The sequence below is a fragment of the Sphaeramia orbicularis genome, chromosome 5 (genome assembly GCF_902148855.1).
Source record: "Sphaeramia orbicularis chromosome 5, fSphaOr1.1, whole genome shotgun sequence".
In the NCBI taxonomy this organism is placed as follows: Eukaryota; Metazoa; Chordata; class Actinopteri; order Kurtiformes; family Apogonidae; genus Sphaeramia; species Sphaeramia orbicularis.
In genome coordinates, this window is record NC_043961.1 from 21,124,077 (window position 1) to 21,141,338 (window position 17,262).

Below are 17,262 nucleotides of genomic sequence, written 5' to 3' on the forward strand. Positions count from 1 at the left end.
TACAAACTATCCAAACAAAAAAGATGTGAATTATCTGAAGAAAACTGAAATTTCTTAAAAATCTTAAGTGGAATTTTTACAGTATTATGCTTCAGCTTATACATGTGCATTATGGATTGGTTCTATAAAGGCACAAAACATTTAGTAACAAGCAGAATATTGTTAAAATTGCACTCAATTTTCTTGAGACATTTCAGGTCATTCTCATTTTATTGTCAAAGGATAATTTGTTCATGTAAATATTTTCATAATTTAATGTCAGTTTTTGCACTGTAACAAGGAGAACATTTTGAAGTTCTCATTATTCATCGTCATAACATGATATTTTTCTCACATTAAATCAAGAAGAAAATTTGGAGTTTTATAGGTTATTATGTATTATTTTAGTTGAGATCACAATGATCTGTATGTGGAAACTGAACTAAATCTAGTTCAACACTCTTGGTTGATTGTATCTTCAGTGTAATTTTTTACACCGTCCAAGTTCATCCTGCAAGCCTGACTGGACCCTTTGGTGGGCCGGATTTGGCCCGCGGGCCGCATGTTTGACTCCCCTGGCCTACACTAACACCACTGATTTGTTCATTTACATTCTTTTTTAACATTGGAGGAGGATCAGGAGCAGACTTGATAAACTTTTAATAACATTAAATGCGTTAGTTCAACATTCATGAAAAATATTCCACACATTTCAGATCTCATTTATAATTTATTGTTCATATCATAAATGAGGAAGCGATATAGATAAAACTTTAACTTAATAAATATTAAAGTAGATGTACATCAGGACCTGACTGCTGCTTAATGTCCAGAAATAAAAACATTAAACAGAAATGAAATGATCATAGCAGAGTAAAGAATGTTTGCAGTGTTAAATTTAAAGATGGAAATACTGCATGTGTACATTCTGTTCAGACGTCAGTGTCACAGGAAGTTAATTAAAAAGCCTATGTGTGCGTGTGTCTTAGCAGCTGACAGATTTGCAAATACAATGCTTAGGCCAAGTTAGCAATGACGGCGCGGGGTGAACTCGTCGCTTGTGGCATAGCCCCCCAGGTCTCCAGTACGCACCTGTTGCAAACATAAGCACAGTGTGTTACTATATGCACAGCTGCAGCAGCACATGCCCACGTACAGTATAATGGACAGCATGTTAAAGAGCCTTTTAAAGGGGTGCTCTCAGTATGCACATTTAGTTTGGTCAGAGAGATAAGGTCTTTTAAAAAGCATCAGTTTCATTTCCTACTTGTTCTTTTTATAGTTTGATTTTAGTGTTACTTGAGACTGAAAACTGAAGTACATCAATCAAGAAGAAGAGCTCCACACAAACACACTATTCTAATAAAGACAAACAGCGATTGTTAAATGTTAGATACATCCAACATGCCTATACAAATCTTAGTAATTTATCAATGTAGTAAAATCTTTCCAAGTTTTAAAAGTCCAGCACTAAGAAGAGACATTTATTTAGCATCAGTCATTCCTGACAACATCCTTACAAAAAACATACATCAGAGTTGACTTGTTACTTTATTCTACAAGTGGTCAAGACAAACATCCACGTGGTGATATATTAATGTTTTATTAATTTTCTGTAACAACTGCCCATGTTTGAAGACAAATCAACTGCAGCACAATAACACAAAAAGTGTGACAAATGGAGTGGTGGAAAAGAACAGTGTGTGTTTGACACTTTAACAGCTTCAGCAGCATCATCAGTTCTATGAGAAGAAGCAAGACCACCTCAATACAACATGTCCTTTAGCTCATTTACAAAAGCTGATGACCAAGTCCATTTTACTTCAATGATATGACCATCGGCATATACCATTTTAAGATGATGACAGTGTAGAGAAACTAGTTTCAAGGACACTACAACCACATTTTATTACAAAACTGGAGAATGATAATAAAAATGCTTGATTTTGGTTTGGTCATTTACAGTGACAATATTACATGACAGTACTGCATTAATGTTGATTGTTCACAGTATGGTTGAAACATTACCTTTTTTTTTGCTGTTTAAGGTGCTGTTGTGATGGAACAGACTCTGTAACAGTGTTTGTTGGTCATGATGTGTTATAACTAAGTAGAAGCTGATTTGAGTTTTGGGTGATGATGAAGTGGAAAGAGGTTAATACAAACATAAGCCAATATTACAAGATGATAAAAGCAAACTAGTTGCTTCATGGACAGTTTCTAAAACTGTGTGGTATGCAGAGGTAGACTGTAGAGCCAACCTGGCCAAAACTTTGGATAATCAGGGGAAAAAAAAAAAGGACAGGAAAACAGACAACAAAAAGCTTATTTTTCAGTGAGTATATTAACATATCAGGATGTAGAGCTGCATGATTCGGTGATTTTACTACCAAGTGTGAATGTGAGTGAATAAATAATGGATCAGTACTGTAAAGCACTTTGGGTGTCTTGAGAAGCGCTATAGAAATCTAGTCCATTATTATTATAATTAGATAATACTGTGATTTGAGTAATAACTATTGGTTACCATGAACAGATGACTGATCATTTTGAAATGTGTCTTTTTCAAACTATGATTAAAAATATGGCAAAATGTGGCTTCATTTTGCATGTTTTACACAGTACATCTCTGCTTGATATCACTGAAACCAAAATATCACCGTACACAGCTCTACAGCATGACTTAGTACAGACATAAGGTGAGGGACAACATGGTTTAGAAACTCAAAAATGGAGAAACACAATGAGGAAATGTGATGGTCCATGTGAAAATGGGATTAAAGATGTAAAGGTCAACAAAAAAAACAACACAAGCATGACTGATTCATTGTTTATATTAGAAAACCCAGTATAAACTATAAATATTAGATAGCAAACAATTGTTTTTGTCCAAAACTGTGTGGCAAAAATTAGCAGTGAAGGGGAGGTGAACCTTAACATGCGTCCAGGTCATGTTAAGATAATGTCCAGGTAAAAAGTAATATCGGGGAGGAGGTCGACACATCTTAGTAAACAGGTCGGTGACGCAGGTTTTCCACAACAGCACGCACAAAATCGCCAGTGGTAGAGTACCCACCAAGGTCTCGTGTCCGTACCTGGGACGTGCACACAAACACACATACATAAACACACGCACAAAGGATAATGGGGTAGAAGGAGAGGAGGAATTTAAAAGGGTGGGGACAGGGAGAGGAAGGGCACTTCAGACAACTAGCAGGCAAATTCCACTTCCAACAAGCGTCTCTTCAACATAAACATTTTCATTTGCTTATGCCCACATTTTACAGGTAACACTTATGCCTTAAAGGGACTTTCTGGAGCTGAACTGACATGCATTTTAACAGCCATGAGAGGGAAGAAGTTAGTCTACGCCATGACAGTATGTGTTAACGTCTGAAAAAGAGGGTCTGATGCAAAAAAGTGGGCCTAGTTAGCCTAAAAGAGTAAGAAATGAAACTGTGCAAGGAGAAGTTATAATTACATAAGCAAGTATATAATCTCAAAAGTAGGTGGTCAAAGGCTCTGTAACACTTAATTATTGTTTACAGATTGTTAGATGGAGGCATTTTTGGGTCAAGAACTGCTAAGACTGCACTTAATGTGTTGTTGTCATTGCCAGCATGTATTGATTAACGTGACGGAGCTCTTTGTGGCCGTTCAGTGTTACGCACCGCAAACGAGCTCTCATTAAAATTTTAACACATATTTCATCTTCTGAATTGCCGGCAGCATTTTGACACTTAGTTATATGAGAATGCAGTTACTGACCCATAAAGCCGATGAGGTGCATGTTAATTTAGAAATACAAGGTAGCACGATTACAATATTCATGTATGTGGATGACAAACAAATCCATTTCAGCGTGATCTGAGAGTATCACATTACTAGGTGTGTAATGGTACAGAAAAAGTTTGGTTTGGTACGTTTTCAGTACTGGGGTCTTCAGTTCGATACATTTTTGGTACAGGGGTCTTCAGTTGGATACATTTTGGAAACGTTTTCGATACAGTGAAGGGGGGGTATAGGGGGTGCGCTCTGTAACTACCTGTGGGACACAGGACATTTCTACAAAATATTGTTCAGTCATTTGTGCACTAACAGGCACCCCACGTTATGCATTTTTGTATTTCTGAATGTTCAACATACGTTTATGACAAACACTGTAATTTACTGAGTGTTTGAATGCCTCACAGTATTCCCTGAGGTGCTGTGAACTTGACTTGACAGTAATACCGCAACAGAGGCACAGTGAAGGAGAAGAGGAGCAGGTTCACTTGATTTTGCCAACTTGAGTTAAAAAATAAAACCCTTTATGCTCTAAAGGAACCCGTGGACTCTTTTTTGTGTCACAAAGCTGCAACATACCGAACACCAAAATGAAACTTAACATGCTTTAAATGTCTGACCTGGTTTCTGTGTCTCTGTTATACTCTCTGTTGTCACTTTTTGGGTTTTTTTTTGCAGCGGCGCTGAGAATTGGCCACTGCTGAATGCATATAGAGGAAACCCTGCACATGGGTTCTGCTTGTGTCCACCCTGCTTCCTGACCATTTGCATTCTTCACATAGGCTACATGTATTCATTTGGTACACCTCTGTAATGTATTGAAGGCCCCGAACTGAAACGATTTGGTACAAACGAGTGCACCGTTACACCCCTGCATGTTACATAATGTCAAATATTTCTTGTTAATAGTGTTAGTTTTGTCTGGCAGGTTCATGTCATAGAAGATGTTATGTTCAGAGTCAGGGCCGCCGCACACACAGACACACTTACCTTGCCCTGTTTGATGACCCTCTTGACAGCATCCGACACCATCTGGGAGTGATATTCGAGACTGCAGCAGAACACAGCGACAATTACGAGGTGACATGAACTGTCTGAGACACATGTTCACATTCAGACAAAGAAGTATTTGATGCAGTTCTTGAATCTTGAGGAGGTTGTACTATTGACCAGAATGAGGGATTGGGGGTGAGTTATGAAATGTGGCCTAAGACGCTGACTTACTTGAGGTGCCTGAGCATGTTAGCAGCACTGAGCAGCATGGCTGTGGGGTTGGCGATGTTCCTTCCTACAGCTTGTGCAAAGGGGTGACGTGCACCCTGAAAGTAGAATAGAATGTCTTTATTGTCATTGTACAGGTACAACGAAATTAAAAAGTGCAATCGTCAGAGGTGTCATAAAAAAAAAAAAAAAAAAGTATAAATAATGTATATAAAAGAGTATAAAAACTAAAATATAAAAAGAAAACCCTGACGGCATAAATATCTAAAAAGCAGCATAAAAAAAAAAAAAAAAAAAGAGTGTGACTAGAAGTATAAGAGAGACATAAAACATCATATACTCTAGACAACATTCAGCATTCCACACAATTAATTAATGTCCAGCAGTATTCAGTGCAATTATGGCCCTGGGATAAAAACAGTTTTTCAGACGGTTTGTGCTGGCCTTTAGTGTCCGAAACGTCTGCCAGAGGGTAAAAGTTCAAAAAGTGGAAAGCCAGGGTGCGTTGCATCCCTGATAATATTCCGCGCCCTCCTGAGACAGTGTGAACTGTAGAGGACCTCCAGGGAAGGAAGGGGGCAGCCGGTGGTAAAGTAAGTAAAAAGAAATAGTCCTATCAGTTTGTCCAGTTACTGTATATAAATATCAACAGGATTCCTACAGGTTTCTACAAGTTAAATTTAAGACTTTTTAAGACCTTTTTAAGACTACTTATTCAGATCAGAATTTAACGCCCATTTCATGGCCATACTGGTAAAAATTTGTGACTCCAAGAATTTAGGAAAATGCATCTATTTACTGCAATGCCTTGATTCCCACTGTTCCGAGTCATTTTTCACCAGGGGGCTGCAAAGTTAGTGATAACTGGTTCCTAATTTCAATATAAAAAACTAACGAGTTGGAGAGGGTGGAACTGAGTCGACTAACTTTACTTTCCTTGCAGCTTGGACATTTAACAGACACATTTAAACACAATACAGTGAACAAGTTTATGGCAACATAACTTAAGACCTACCATATAAAATTCAATACCTTTTAAAGACTTTTTTTAAGGTATTAAATGCAGATTTGTAAATTCAAGACTTTTAAGACTTTTTAAGACCGCGCAGGAACCTTGTAACAATTAACATGATTTACAATGTTCTTTTGTTGTCACTTGTTCTCATCTAAACATGATCAAGCAGAAATAAAAACCTTGGAGGAACAGGCAGAGAGCAAGAAAACGCCTGACTGAAGTATAAAGCAGATGAAAAACAAATAACACACAGTCTAAAGCACCTTGAAAACTTACAGTCTCAAAGACAGCATACTCTGCACTGTAGCTTTCTCCAGGAACAACCCCGGCTCCTCCGACCAGCCCCGCTGCCAGGTTATCAATAATGTTACCGTAAAGGTTGGGCATCACCAGCACATCAAACTGGTACGGGTTCTGGACAAGCTGCAGTAAAATAATAAACAAGTGATTTAACAAGAAATGAAGAAGGATTAATCCACTAAATCAGTACAAATTTTCAAAAGATTAAAAGCAGGGGAAAGAACTAGGATGAACCATGAGGCTTTATATGCCATACCTGCATGCAACAGTTATCAATGATTATGTTCTCATATTTGATTTTGGGATACAGTTGGGCCACCTCTGCACAGCTCTGCAGAAACAGGCCGTCACCCAGTTTCCTGTAATAAGACAGGGAAGACAGACAAGTGTAGCTAGAGCTGTAATGTAGATTATAACCCAAATTAACTAAAATTGAGGAAGATGGCGATTCTAAATACATGGATGATTCAAAACTAATGAGAGTTTGTTGGTTTTTCTTACATGATGTTAGCCTTGTGAACAGCAGTAACCTTGCTTCGTCCCTTCTTAGTGGCATAATCGAAGGCAAACTTGGCGATGCGGCGTGATTTTTCCCTGGTGATGATCTTCAAACATTCAATCACACCTGAAACACTCTAAACAAATAGCCCATAAATTATAAAATGTCATTTTTATGTGAAACATTGACCAAAATATCATTTGAACGACAAAATGATGTAGGTAACAGAACACTGATCACATAGGGTAGGTTGAAAAAAAAACCCCATAGTAATAATCTTGCACATTTACGACCTACAAGAGAGTTGGTACAAACATATGTGTGTACCCTGAAGCGAATACACATGAATTAACACTATGCCATTCCACTACCTCTAGCAAAGTGATTCATCTTTGTTTTAGTGCATGTTTAATGTTGGACAAATGTCTGTGTTCATAGGAAATCTCTCTCTCTCTCTTAAAAAAAAAACAAAAAACATTTCCTTTTCATGTGGGTTTAAAACCACTGTAGCTCCTCTAAAGGCAGCGAGGAGGAGTCCTGTTTACCTCATGTTCCAGGGAGCTGTACTCCCCCTCAGTCTGTTCACGGATGATGACAAGGTCCAAGTTGTTGTGGCGAGTGCTGTAGCCCGGCAGGCTGTTCACATGAACCACATTAGCAAACAGGTCCAGTTTACGCCTGGGGAACAGACGAGGAGGAGGTAGAATGATTTAAACAACACAAAGAAGAAAGAACACATACACACACATAATAACTGATATTCTGGTTGTACCTCAGTCTCATCTCATAGGAGGCCAACTCCCCTTTGAACTCCATGGGCGTGTGAATCTTTCCTGGGTGACCAAGCATATCATAAACATATGTGTTAGGCCCATTCTTGCATATATAATTTACTTCGACAAAAGAAAAACAGATCGGTAAGCTGTAACTGCTGAACATCACAACAACTCTAGCAGCGAAGCTCTGACTAAAACTGCACAGAGAGACTATTATTATGTAGTTCATGAACAGAGTCTGATGAAGTGCAGACTGTGAAAGGAAAAATAAATAAAGCTACCTTTAATTGCCACTTTGTTGGTCATCATAGATGACAACACTTGCTCCAACTTCTCCTCACTGGCCATGTTCTGTACCTCGCTTAGATGAAACTCCTCAAATTCAACTGGAACATCACCTGCCTGAAGGAAGAACATAAAAAAGTCAACTTTAACAACAAGTATTATAGCTGTAATGTCTATATTTTGATGCATTTTCAATCACAAGATTTTAAAAACATTATGTGCCTGATTGCAACACATTGCTGGTGTACACACACAACAGAACATGGGGACAAAATAGTTCACTGTATCCAAATCATCTACTGTACTAGCAGGTACTAGATCAGGGGTCAGAAACCCTGGTCCTAGCGAGCCACTATCCTGCATGTTTTAGATGTATCCCTCTTCCAACACACCTGATTCAAATGATAAGCCTATCACCAAGCTCTGCAGAAGCCTGATAATGACCATCAGGTGTGCTGAAGGAGGGAAACATCTAAAACATGCAGGATAGTGGCTCTCTAGGACCAGGGTTGCTGTCCCCTGTACTAGAGGATACTCAGAATAATCTTTTCTATTTCTATAGCAACACATTTTCTCCATTTATAACAATTTTTGATCAGACAGAAGTACCTAAAAAAACATGGAACATCATTCTAATTTTCAACACATTGTGGATATTTAATGTATCATATCAGGAAAATATGATAGACATTGGCAAAAAGAACTATGAATTTGATCAGTATTATATGAAAGAAAAAAAAAAATTAGAACAAAAAATTACTTTTGGAAACCTGGATAAACAATTAGAGTAAACATTTCTTTAGTGTTTATTTACATTGTGACAAGTATGTAGCATAGTTTATAGCCACAGACTGAAGAATTTATAGCACATGGTAATTTGCAATTCCAGCCCCAAAATAATACAAGGCAAGTAATAAAACCATTTAGAGCAACTGAATCAGCTAAGATGAGAACAGCCGCTAGTGGTTAAATTAAAAATTTAAATGATCTTGGTGATGAGTATAATATTTAAGCCCTTCACCACATGATGAAATATAGATATGATGAACAGAGTTACTGTAACGGCCTACCCATCCAGTATTAACGTACACAATAGCTCAACATGTATTTAAAAATCTACTCTGTCAAATTAATCAATTTTTTGTAACCATTTAATCCTTGGATGGTCATGGAGGGACTGGAGCCCATTCCAGCTGATATTGGGAGAAGATAGGGTACCCCCTGGACATGTCTCCAGCTCAACACAGGGCTGACATATACAGGGTGGGGAACCAAAATTTGCAATGAACATTTAGTTGTTTTTTCTCAGCAGGCACTATGTCAGTTGTTTTGAAACCAAACATATATTGATGTCATAATCATACCTAACACTATTATCCATACCTTTTCAGAAACTTTTGCCCATATGAGTAATCAGGAAAGCAAACGTCAAAGAGTGTGTGATTTCCTGAATGCACTCGTCACACCAAAGGAGATTTCAAAAATAGTTGGAGTGTCCATAAAGACTGTTTATAATGGAAAGAAGAGAATGACTATGAGCAAAACTATTGCGAGAAAGTCTGGAAGATACTATTAAAGAAGAATGGGAGAAGTTGTCACCCGAATATTTGAGGAACACTTGCGCAAGTTTCAGGAAGCGTGTGAAGGCAGTTATTGAGAAAGAAGGAGGACACATAGAATAAAAACATTTTCTATGATGTAAATTTTCTTGTGGCAAATAAATTCTCATGACTTTCAATAAACTAATTGGTCATACACTGTCTTTCAATCCCTGCCTCAAAATATTGTAAATTTTGCTTCCCCACCCTGTAGAAATAAACAACCATCCAGTCCCACATTCACATCTACGACATCTTAGAGTGACCATTTCACCTTTTGAGGTGCATGTCTTTGGACGGCAGGAGGAAACCAGAGAACAGAGAGGACCTGCACAAACACAGGGAACAACATGCAAACTCCGCCAGGATGTACCTTAAACACTTCTTTGACAGCAGTCATTAGTTCAGGTCCCACTCCATCACCTGGTACCATTGTGACCTTAAAGGTTGCATCTGCGCGGGGCGGAGGAGCTTCTGGACTGCAGAGACCTGCAGTCACACTCAGAGGTCGAGAGGCCAGCTGCTGCCATCGGGGACTACTCAGACCCTGAGGGTGAAAAAGAAGACAATGTCAAAATGTAACAGTCCAGAGAGAGACTACAGAAATGTGTCTATTGCCAGATCATGTCATATACCCCGTTAATTGTCTTTAAAATGTTATGAAGCAGTTCAAACCCCTTGGCTTGTGATGCTATCTATTAATCATTGGTTTTGTCCACATTGTATATTCTATATTGCACATTTTGGAAAATTTGATGGTCCACTATAACTCTGTCTTACTTGTTTATTTATTTTATTTACTTACATTTTTACTGCAGGCTTCTTACCTACTCCATAGTCTACATATGCACCAAACCACTGAAGTAAATTCCTAGTAATGTGAACCTTATTTACTTACATGGCAGTAAACATGACTGTGATTTTTGCCACTCATTGGTCACAATGATGCATAGCTGATATAAAAATACTTTATGGTGCTAGTGGTTACTTCTGTTTGACAAGGCTTTTACAATTGTTACTGTCCCCAATGCAATGAGGGGTGTTGAACAAGCAGATAATGAGATGATAAAAAGTTAAAATGGTTTGTAAGTGGTGACATTAAAGTATCAAAATAACATAACGAGATCACAGGAAACTCAAAGAAATATAACAAACATTGTATGAAGAGGTACCATATTTGTTAATGATATCTTTTCAAAGGATACTCCTGATAATTCTGTGCTGTTATCACATGAAAACATGTAACTGTAAAGTGGCTGATGGTTCATTAGGAGAGGCTAGTGTACGGAGTTAGCTAACCTAGCTATTTCATTCAGTATCCGCCCCAATATCTATCAGAAAGAAGTTTTTTTGGTAGTTGCCGTTGTTCGTCTAACAAAACAAAAGAAAGCCATAAAAAGACGCCAACACCGACACTTCTTATGTCAGTAAGATGGATAACATGTCAGTAAAAGAGGCTTAAGATTAACATTAGCAACACGAAACGAAGGCAGATGACAGTGACTCCGACGCTCACCGAAATATGACAGTTTACAAAAGCTTAACGTTTAAGTAAAAAGTACTTCTCCGACTGCTCTAATTCCATTTTTGTTCACGCATTCCTACAATAAACCGGTAGACATCATTTACTCTCTCACCTTGACCAATGTTACCAGGCTTCCTCTCAAGGCGGCCGCCATCATTACAGGCATGCACTGCAGTGACACCTTCTCTTCTTCTGTGATGCATAAGCGGCGTAGCGCTACCTACACAGCAGTGATATAGAACCCCCTAGTGGACAGGAAGTGTAAGCGCACATTCTTCTTCTCTGGTGTTTTCATCCTATTGTGTTGCTTTTGTCGCCACCTTCTGGAATCACTGTTGATTCTTTGTATGTAAATGATTTGCAGTGTCCTGTGGAAGTATATGGAGCCAAAACGAGGACTTTAACCCTTTCATGCACGAATTATGAGAACTTTAATAATTTTTTTTTCCTGAGTGTTTTTATTTCTCTTTAGGCATGAAAAAAACAATGCGATTGAAAATTGTCTTCTGAAAAATAAATGAAAAATAAATAAATAAAAAATATTAAAAAAAAAAAAAAAAAAAAAAAAAACATACAAAAAATAATAATGAAAAAAAAAAAAAAAAATTCTTATGAACCTATTTTTCATGAAGTTGCAAAAATGTCCACTCAGCTGGACACCACAAGTTCAATTTTTGATGCACAGAAACATGTATTTACTGATAAATTTTGTGAAAACTATGGAGAGGGCTTGTGATTCTGGGGGTTTATGCTCAGGAGAGATCTACATAATGTTACCAATTCATGTCAGAAAAGATATGTAGTGTCTTAAAACTTTAATAAAGATATGTGTAAAAAAAAAAAAAAAAAAAGAAAAAACAATGAAAAGAACAACAAAATCCATGAATATACAGGGTGGGGAAGCAAAATTTACAATGAACATTTAGTTGTTTTTTCTCAGCAGGCACTACGTCAATTGTTTTGAAACCAAACATATATTGATGTCATAATCATACCTAACACTATTATCCATACCTTTTCAGAAACTTTTGCCCATATGAGTAATCAGGAAAGCAAACGTCAAAGAGTGTGTGATTTGCTGAATGCACTCGTCACACCAAAGGAGATTTCAAAAATAGTTGGAGTGTCCATAAAGACTGTTAATAATGGAAAGAAGAGAATGACTATGAGCAAAACTATTACCAGAAAGTCTGGAAGATACTATTAAAGAAGAATGGGAGAAGTTGTCACCCCAATATTTGAGGAACACTTGCGCAAGTTTCAGGAAGTGTGTGAAGGCAGTTATTGAGAAAGAAGGAGGACACATAGAATAAAAACATTTTCTATGATGTAAATTTTCTTGTGGCAAATAAATTCTCATGACTTTCAATAAACTAATTGGTCATACACTGTCTTTCAATCCCTGCCTCAAAATATTGTAAATTTTGCTTCCCCACCCTGTACAAGAGAACAGCTGTAGAAGAGCTGTCCACTGGAGTGACCACTGTGCATGAAAGGGTTAATATTTGATATTGAAAATACAATTTCACAATAAAAACACACCCTGAAAAACAAAAAAAGAAACATTGGCAATGAAAAATGTGTATTTTAAAAAACTGTAATGGCATCAAAACAAGTATTGGCACTGAAAACGTTTCACTGTGCAGGGTGTCCCATAAGTCTCCATACATAGGAAAAATAAACGTTTCTTGACATAAACCATTTTTATTTATATAATATGCTCTATATGACTGCCATTTTGTCGGGAACACATTTCAAAGCGTGTCCTCCACTGCTGAAGAAGTATAAAGAAGAAATATAAAGAAATACATGTTAGAACCATATGTATTATGTCTCCTATGTATGAAGACTTATGGAATACCCTGTAGTTTAAAAAACAGACAAATTTTTATAATTTTTTTATGCATTTTGATGTGTTTTTCAATGACAATCATATTATTTTATTTGATGTTACTGTTTTATTAATGAAGTTTAGAATTTCATTGTGGTTTTCGTTTTTGATCACCGTTTTTTTTTTACCCTTACTTTGGTTTTTCAGTTTCAACTTTCTGTCACCTTTCTGGAGTGGAAGGGAAGGGTTTTAGGGGAAGGGCTACGAGGGTTAGATTTGCATATTATTCGCATACTGAAAACAGCAACACTTGGCTCAGTTGGCTGGTTATAAAAACAGCTTTGTTCCTGTCACCGTCACTGAGCTCAATAAGAATTAGTGACATTGCACTTTACTAACTTATTTTAGTCATTTATTCCATTTCTTTGCTCTATTTATTATTATTGTGACTTCAAATTTTTAAATTTTATGTTCTCATCCTGGTTTTTATCCCAGACTGTTTTTATCTTCTCTGGGTTTTTATTGTGTTCTATTGCATCTTGTTTTTATTTATTTGATCTTATTTATTTATTTAATTTATTCTTTTACTTATCCACGCTGCTACACTGATGAATGCTGGAACACTGAGCTCTTTTTGTCCTATCTTTTTGTTCTGTCTGTAAGCTCGATCAAGTCCCTGTCTTACATGTTCAATGTATGTCTTGTTGTAATATCAAAGCAATCACCTAGACTGCAAAACAAATCTACCTATGGACACAAATAAAGTAACCTTGAACCTTGGACCCCACTGAATGCCACAGCCACCACGGCTTCTTATCACAGGTGCCACCGGTGCTATGGTTACATGCCATTTTCACCTGTGGCATGAAGCTGTGGCAGGCCATAGAATCCATGCCAGCGCCTCCATATGCGCCGCTGTCTCTCTAAGTCCTAGCAGGGTCCAGCCGACTGAGCCGAGTGTCGATATTGAAATTTTATTTTCAATATCAAACATTAAAGTCCTTGTTTTGGCTTTGTCCTAAGTTAAGTGTGTTTTGGAGGGAGATGTTCAATGCCGTGAAGGGGATTTTTAAAATGAACATTCCACAAAGCTTCACAGTGGCAATTTTGGGAGTAATACCTGAAGGTCGGGATAGAAAAGCAGATAAATACCCTTTGAATATATTATTCACCGCTGCCTTAAAGTCTATAACCATCAGTTGGATGAAACCAGAACCTCCCTCATATAATACATGGATTCAAAAAGTTTGGGATATTTATTAGATGGAGCAGATCACATACTTGCTCAGGCTTCAGAAAACCATATTTACTAAAAGACGGGAACCTATGTTACCTTTACTACTGCAATAATATTTACTGGTGATGCAAGAATACTCCATGTTATCAAGGTGCTGTCTTTCTACCTCTGACGAAGATTTATATCTACAGCCTTTTTTATTTTTTATTTTTTGGAGTGAACATTGTTTGCTATAATTGTTATTGCTTTCTCAAATTTCATCATATGTGCCTGTGGAGGTGTATGTGAATATATTTGCAGCTGTGTAGTGGGAAAAGAAATTAATTGAATTGTACTTGAATGTATAATTGTACTGTACTGGAAAAAAAGAGAAAATTTAATAAAAATTAAGTTAAAAAAAAAAAAAAAAAAAAGTCCTTGTTTTGGCTCCATAGAGGGGCTCCCACTCACAACATCCTGAATCCTAGAGCCAGCTTTCTGTGTCGGTGTAAATCTGTCTCTCAGAGTTCTGTCCTGATCCTCTCCAGACATGTCCTCCACATTCAGAAATCTCCTGGCAGCATCCTGCACCGTCTTGGTTCTCTCACACTTACCCTGAAGTTCAACAGTGCAATTTATTACTGTTGAATAAATGCTGAACAGCTGTTTCGCTCTGATCTATTTCTGGTTCTCTTTGTACTTCACCTTTTTCCATATTCTCAGCCATTTCAGTGTAAGACGATCTCCCCTCAGCTCTGACTTTATTCTCATTCTTTTCCTTGATTTTTTTTTTTTTTCACTTTGCTGATCCTGAATGATGACACACTTTACTTGTTCTTGTTCTTCTTTGAGTAACAGTTTGCAGCTCTAAATCTTCCATATCACCTGTTTTTCTCTACACCCTGCAGTTGCATTTCCATATTTCTTGCATCAAGAACACCTTTGAGGAGCTTTATCATACAACTTCCCCCTAAAGCCCACATAATCCAGAAGCACTTTCTCTGGGAGAGCCTTTCAAAACACAGTGATCTAGTCTATAACCATCAGTTGGATGAAACCAGAACCTCCCTCATATAATACATGGATTCAAAAAGTTTGGGATATTTACCAGATGGAGCAGATCACATACTTGCTCAGGCTTCGGAAAACCACATTTACTAAAAGATGGGAACCTATGTTACCTTTACTACTGCAATAATATTTACTGGTGATACAAGAATACTCCATGTTATTAAGGTGCTGTCATTCTACCTCTGACGAAGATTTATATCTACAGCCTTTTTTAAATTTTTTATTTTTATTTTTTTATTTTTTGGAGTGAGCATTGTTTGCTGTAATTGCTATTGCTTTCTCAAATTTCATCATATGTGCCTGTGGAGGTGTATGTGAATATATTTGCAGCTGTGTGGGGGGGAAAAGAAATTAATTGAACTGTACTTGAATGTATAATTGTACTGTACTGAAAAAAAAAAGAGAAAATTTAATAAAAATTAAGTTAAAAAAACAAATAAAACACAGTGATCTGCCATGTCGTCTAAGGACTCTTCTTCCACCAGCAGTGACTCACCACATATTAGTCCCTTTTTCCTCTCTTTAGACCCGAGATGGAAACTCTTTACATGATTATAATCCTTAAAGTTTTCTATTGTCGGCATATACTCATTCAGCTGAAACAGCTCGCTCCTCCACTGGGTTGACTTGCTTCAGGGCACCTCAAACTGAATAGTAGGTGTCTATGAGGGGTCAAACTAGGGTCATTCACATCACAACCAGCCAACATATCATTATCTTGGAGTGAACATTCTCCTGAGACAAGTAATAAATCAGGATTAGAAGCAACAAGATGCAAATGAAGCTATTAGGATTTTATAAAGTGTTGTTCATGTATTTTTAATTTTTTTTAATATTGCTTCTACCTTCAAAACATGCACTCTTAATATTCTGTTCTCCAGTCTTTGTTGTAACCCTTTGGCCTATTTGTATCTTTGCTATTCCTGCTTCTCAGAAAAGAAATAACAACACTCACAAGGATCCAAGAGATTTACTTATGATTCGCAGCACAGAAGCCAAAAAAATAAACAGGAAAAATGTAACTGCCTGGAAGCAGGAAACACAAGTCTGTAAACATTTGAGTTCATCTGATTAACATCACTTCATCTTAGGGTTGATAACAAATTTTGAGGGTAGAAAATTGGCCTTGTTGAAGTAATGACATAGAAAATGAATATGTGAAACCGAAATGAAGAAATAAGAATGGGTGCACAGAAAGATAACAGAGAAACCTTGCAATGTACAAACCACCACGATGACAATGCAATTTGTGAAGTCTGTTGTATTTACTTCAGTTTGAATGGAAAAAAACAGGATTGATGGAACATGCTATCACTACACTGTATTAAAATGTCACTGAGTAAAACACAAGGGAACCCAAAACTGTGCCACTCTGACTGTAACATGCATTTTGAACGTATTACTTTGTCTTTAAAGTGCTTGTGGCTGACTATGATATAATCTTTCAGTCCTATATTTATGCAGTCGCAGATCCCCCACAGCTCAGGGGATTCCCAGTCAGTCCTATTCCAGGTAAGTGACGAACGATGTGTTGCACAACATATGACCTCACCTTATAATAATCAATCATGAGTCAATCACTTTATAACCCTCCTTTACCTTGTTGAGTAAAGGAGGCTATAAAGCAAGTGAATTAATTTGGGTATTCGTCATAATATATTATCCTGCTGTTCATGCTGGTGTTTTCAGTTTAGTCCTCATTCTCCTTTGTCATTTTTAAGAGAAAAGGTGCAATACTAAATACTACTACTTTTAACATAGTTGAAATTTCTAATGACACCTGTGGGTATATGTATATTTATTATCTTTGTACCTAATGATAGATAGATAGATAGATAGATAGATAGATAGATAGATAGATAGATAGATAGATAGATAGATAGATAGATAGATAGATAGATAGATAGATAGATAGATAGATAGATAGATAGATAGATAGATAGATGGAATGATAGACAGAACGATAGATAGATAGAATGATAGAGTGATAGAACGATAGATAGAATGATAGAACAATAGAACGATAGATAGAACGATAGATAGAACGATAGAACGATAGAACGATAGAACGATAGAACGATAGATAGAACGATAGATAGAACGATAGAACGATAGAACGATAGATAGATAGATAGATAGATAGATAGATAGATAGATAGA

At 37.0% G+C, this 17,262-nt stretch overlaps 1 protein-coding gene across 2 annotated transcripts; it reads right to left on the reverse strand.

The window, feature by feature from the left end:
* Positions 1-689: 689 nt before the first annotated feature.
* On the reverse strand, positions 690-11,215 carry LOC115419792 (isocitrate dehydrogenase [NAD] subunit beta, mitochondrial-like). Of its 2 annotated transcripts, none has more exons than XM_030134815.1 (11): positions 11,097-11,215; positions 9,833-10,006; positions 7,858-7,978; positions 7,573-7,633; positions 7,346-7,478; positions 6,803-6,936; positions 6,558-6,660; positions 6,278-6,424; positions 4,990-5,084; positions 4,756-4,816; positions 690-1,071 (listed from the first exon to the last, which is right to left on the reverse strand). In XM_030134815.1, exons 1-11 carry the CDS (start codon positions 11,148-11,150, stop codon positions 1,006-1,008), a joined length of 1,149 nt encoding a protein of 382 aa, XP_029990675.1. In that variant the 5' UTR covers positions 11,151-11,215; the 3' UTR covers positions 690-1,005. The 2 variants fall into 2 exon arrangements, with proteins under 2 accessions (XP_029990675.1, XP_029990674.1); XM_030134814.1 differs by lacking the exon at positions 690-1,071 and adding an exon at positions 1,518-3,074.
* Between the last annotated feature and the right edge of the window lie 6,047 nt (positions 11,216-17,262).

What these genes read in the sequence shown, in the direction of transcription:
- LOC115419792 (XM_030134814.1), bottom strand. Translation starts at nt 11,150, where the DNA reads ATGCCTGTAATGATGGCGGCCGCCTTGAGAGGAAGCCTGGTAACATTG. An exon ending in GCCTGGTAACATTGGTCAAG is followed by an intron (nt 10,007 to 11,096) that starts GTGAGAGAGTAA and finishes TTTCACCCTCAG; the next exon opens with GGTCTGAGTAGTCCCCGATG. An exon ending in GTTCACAAGGCTAACATCAT is followed by an intron (nt 6,661 to 6,802) that starts GTAAGAAAAACC and finishes GTCTTATTACAG; the next exon opens with GAAACTGGGTGACGGCCTGT.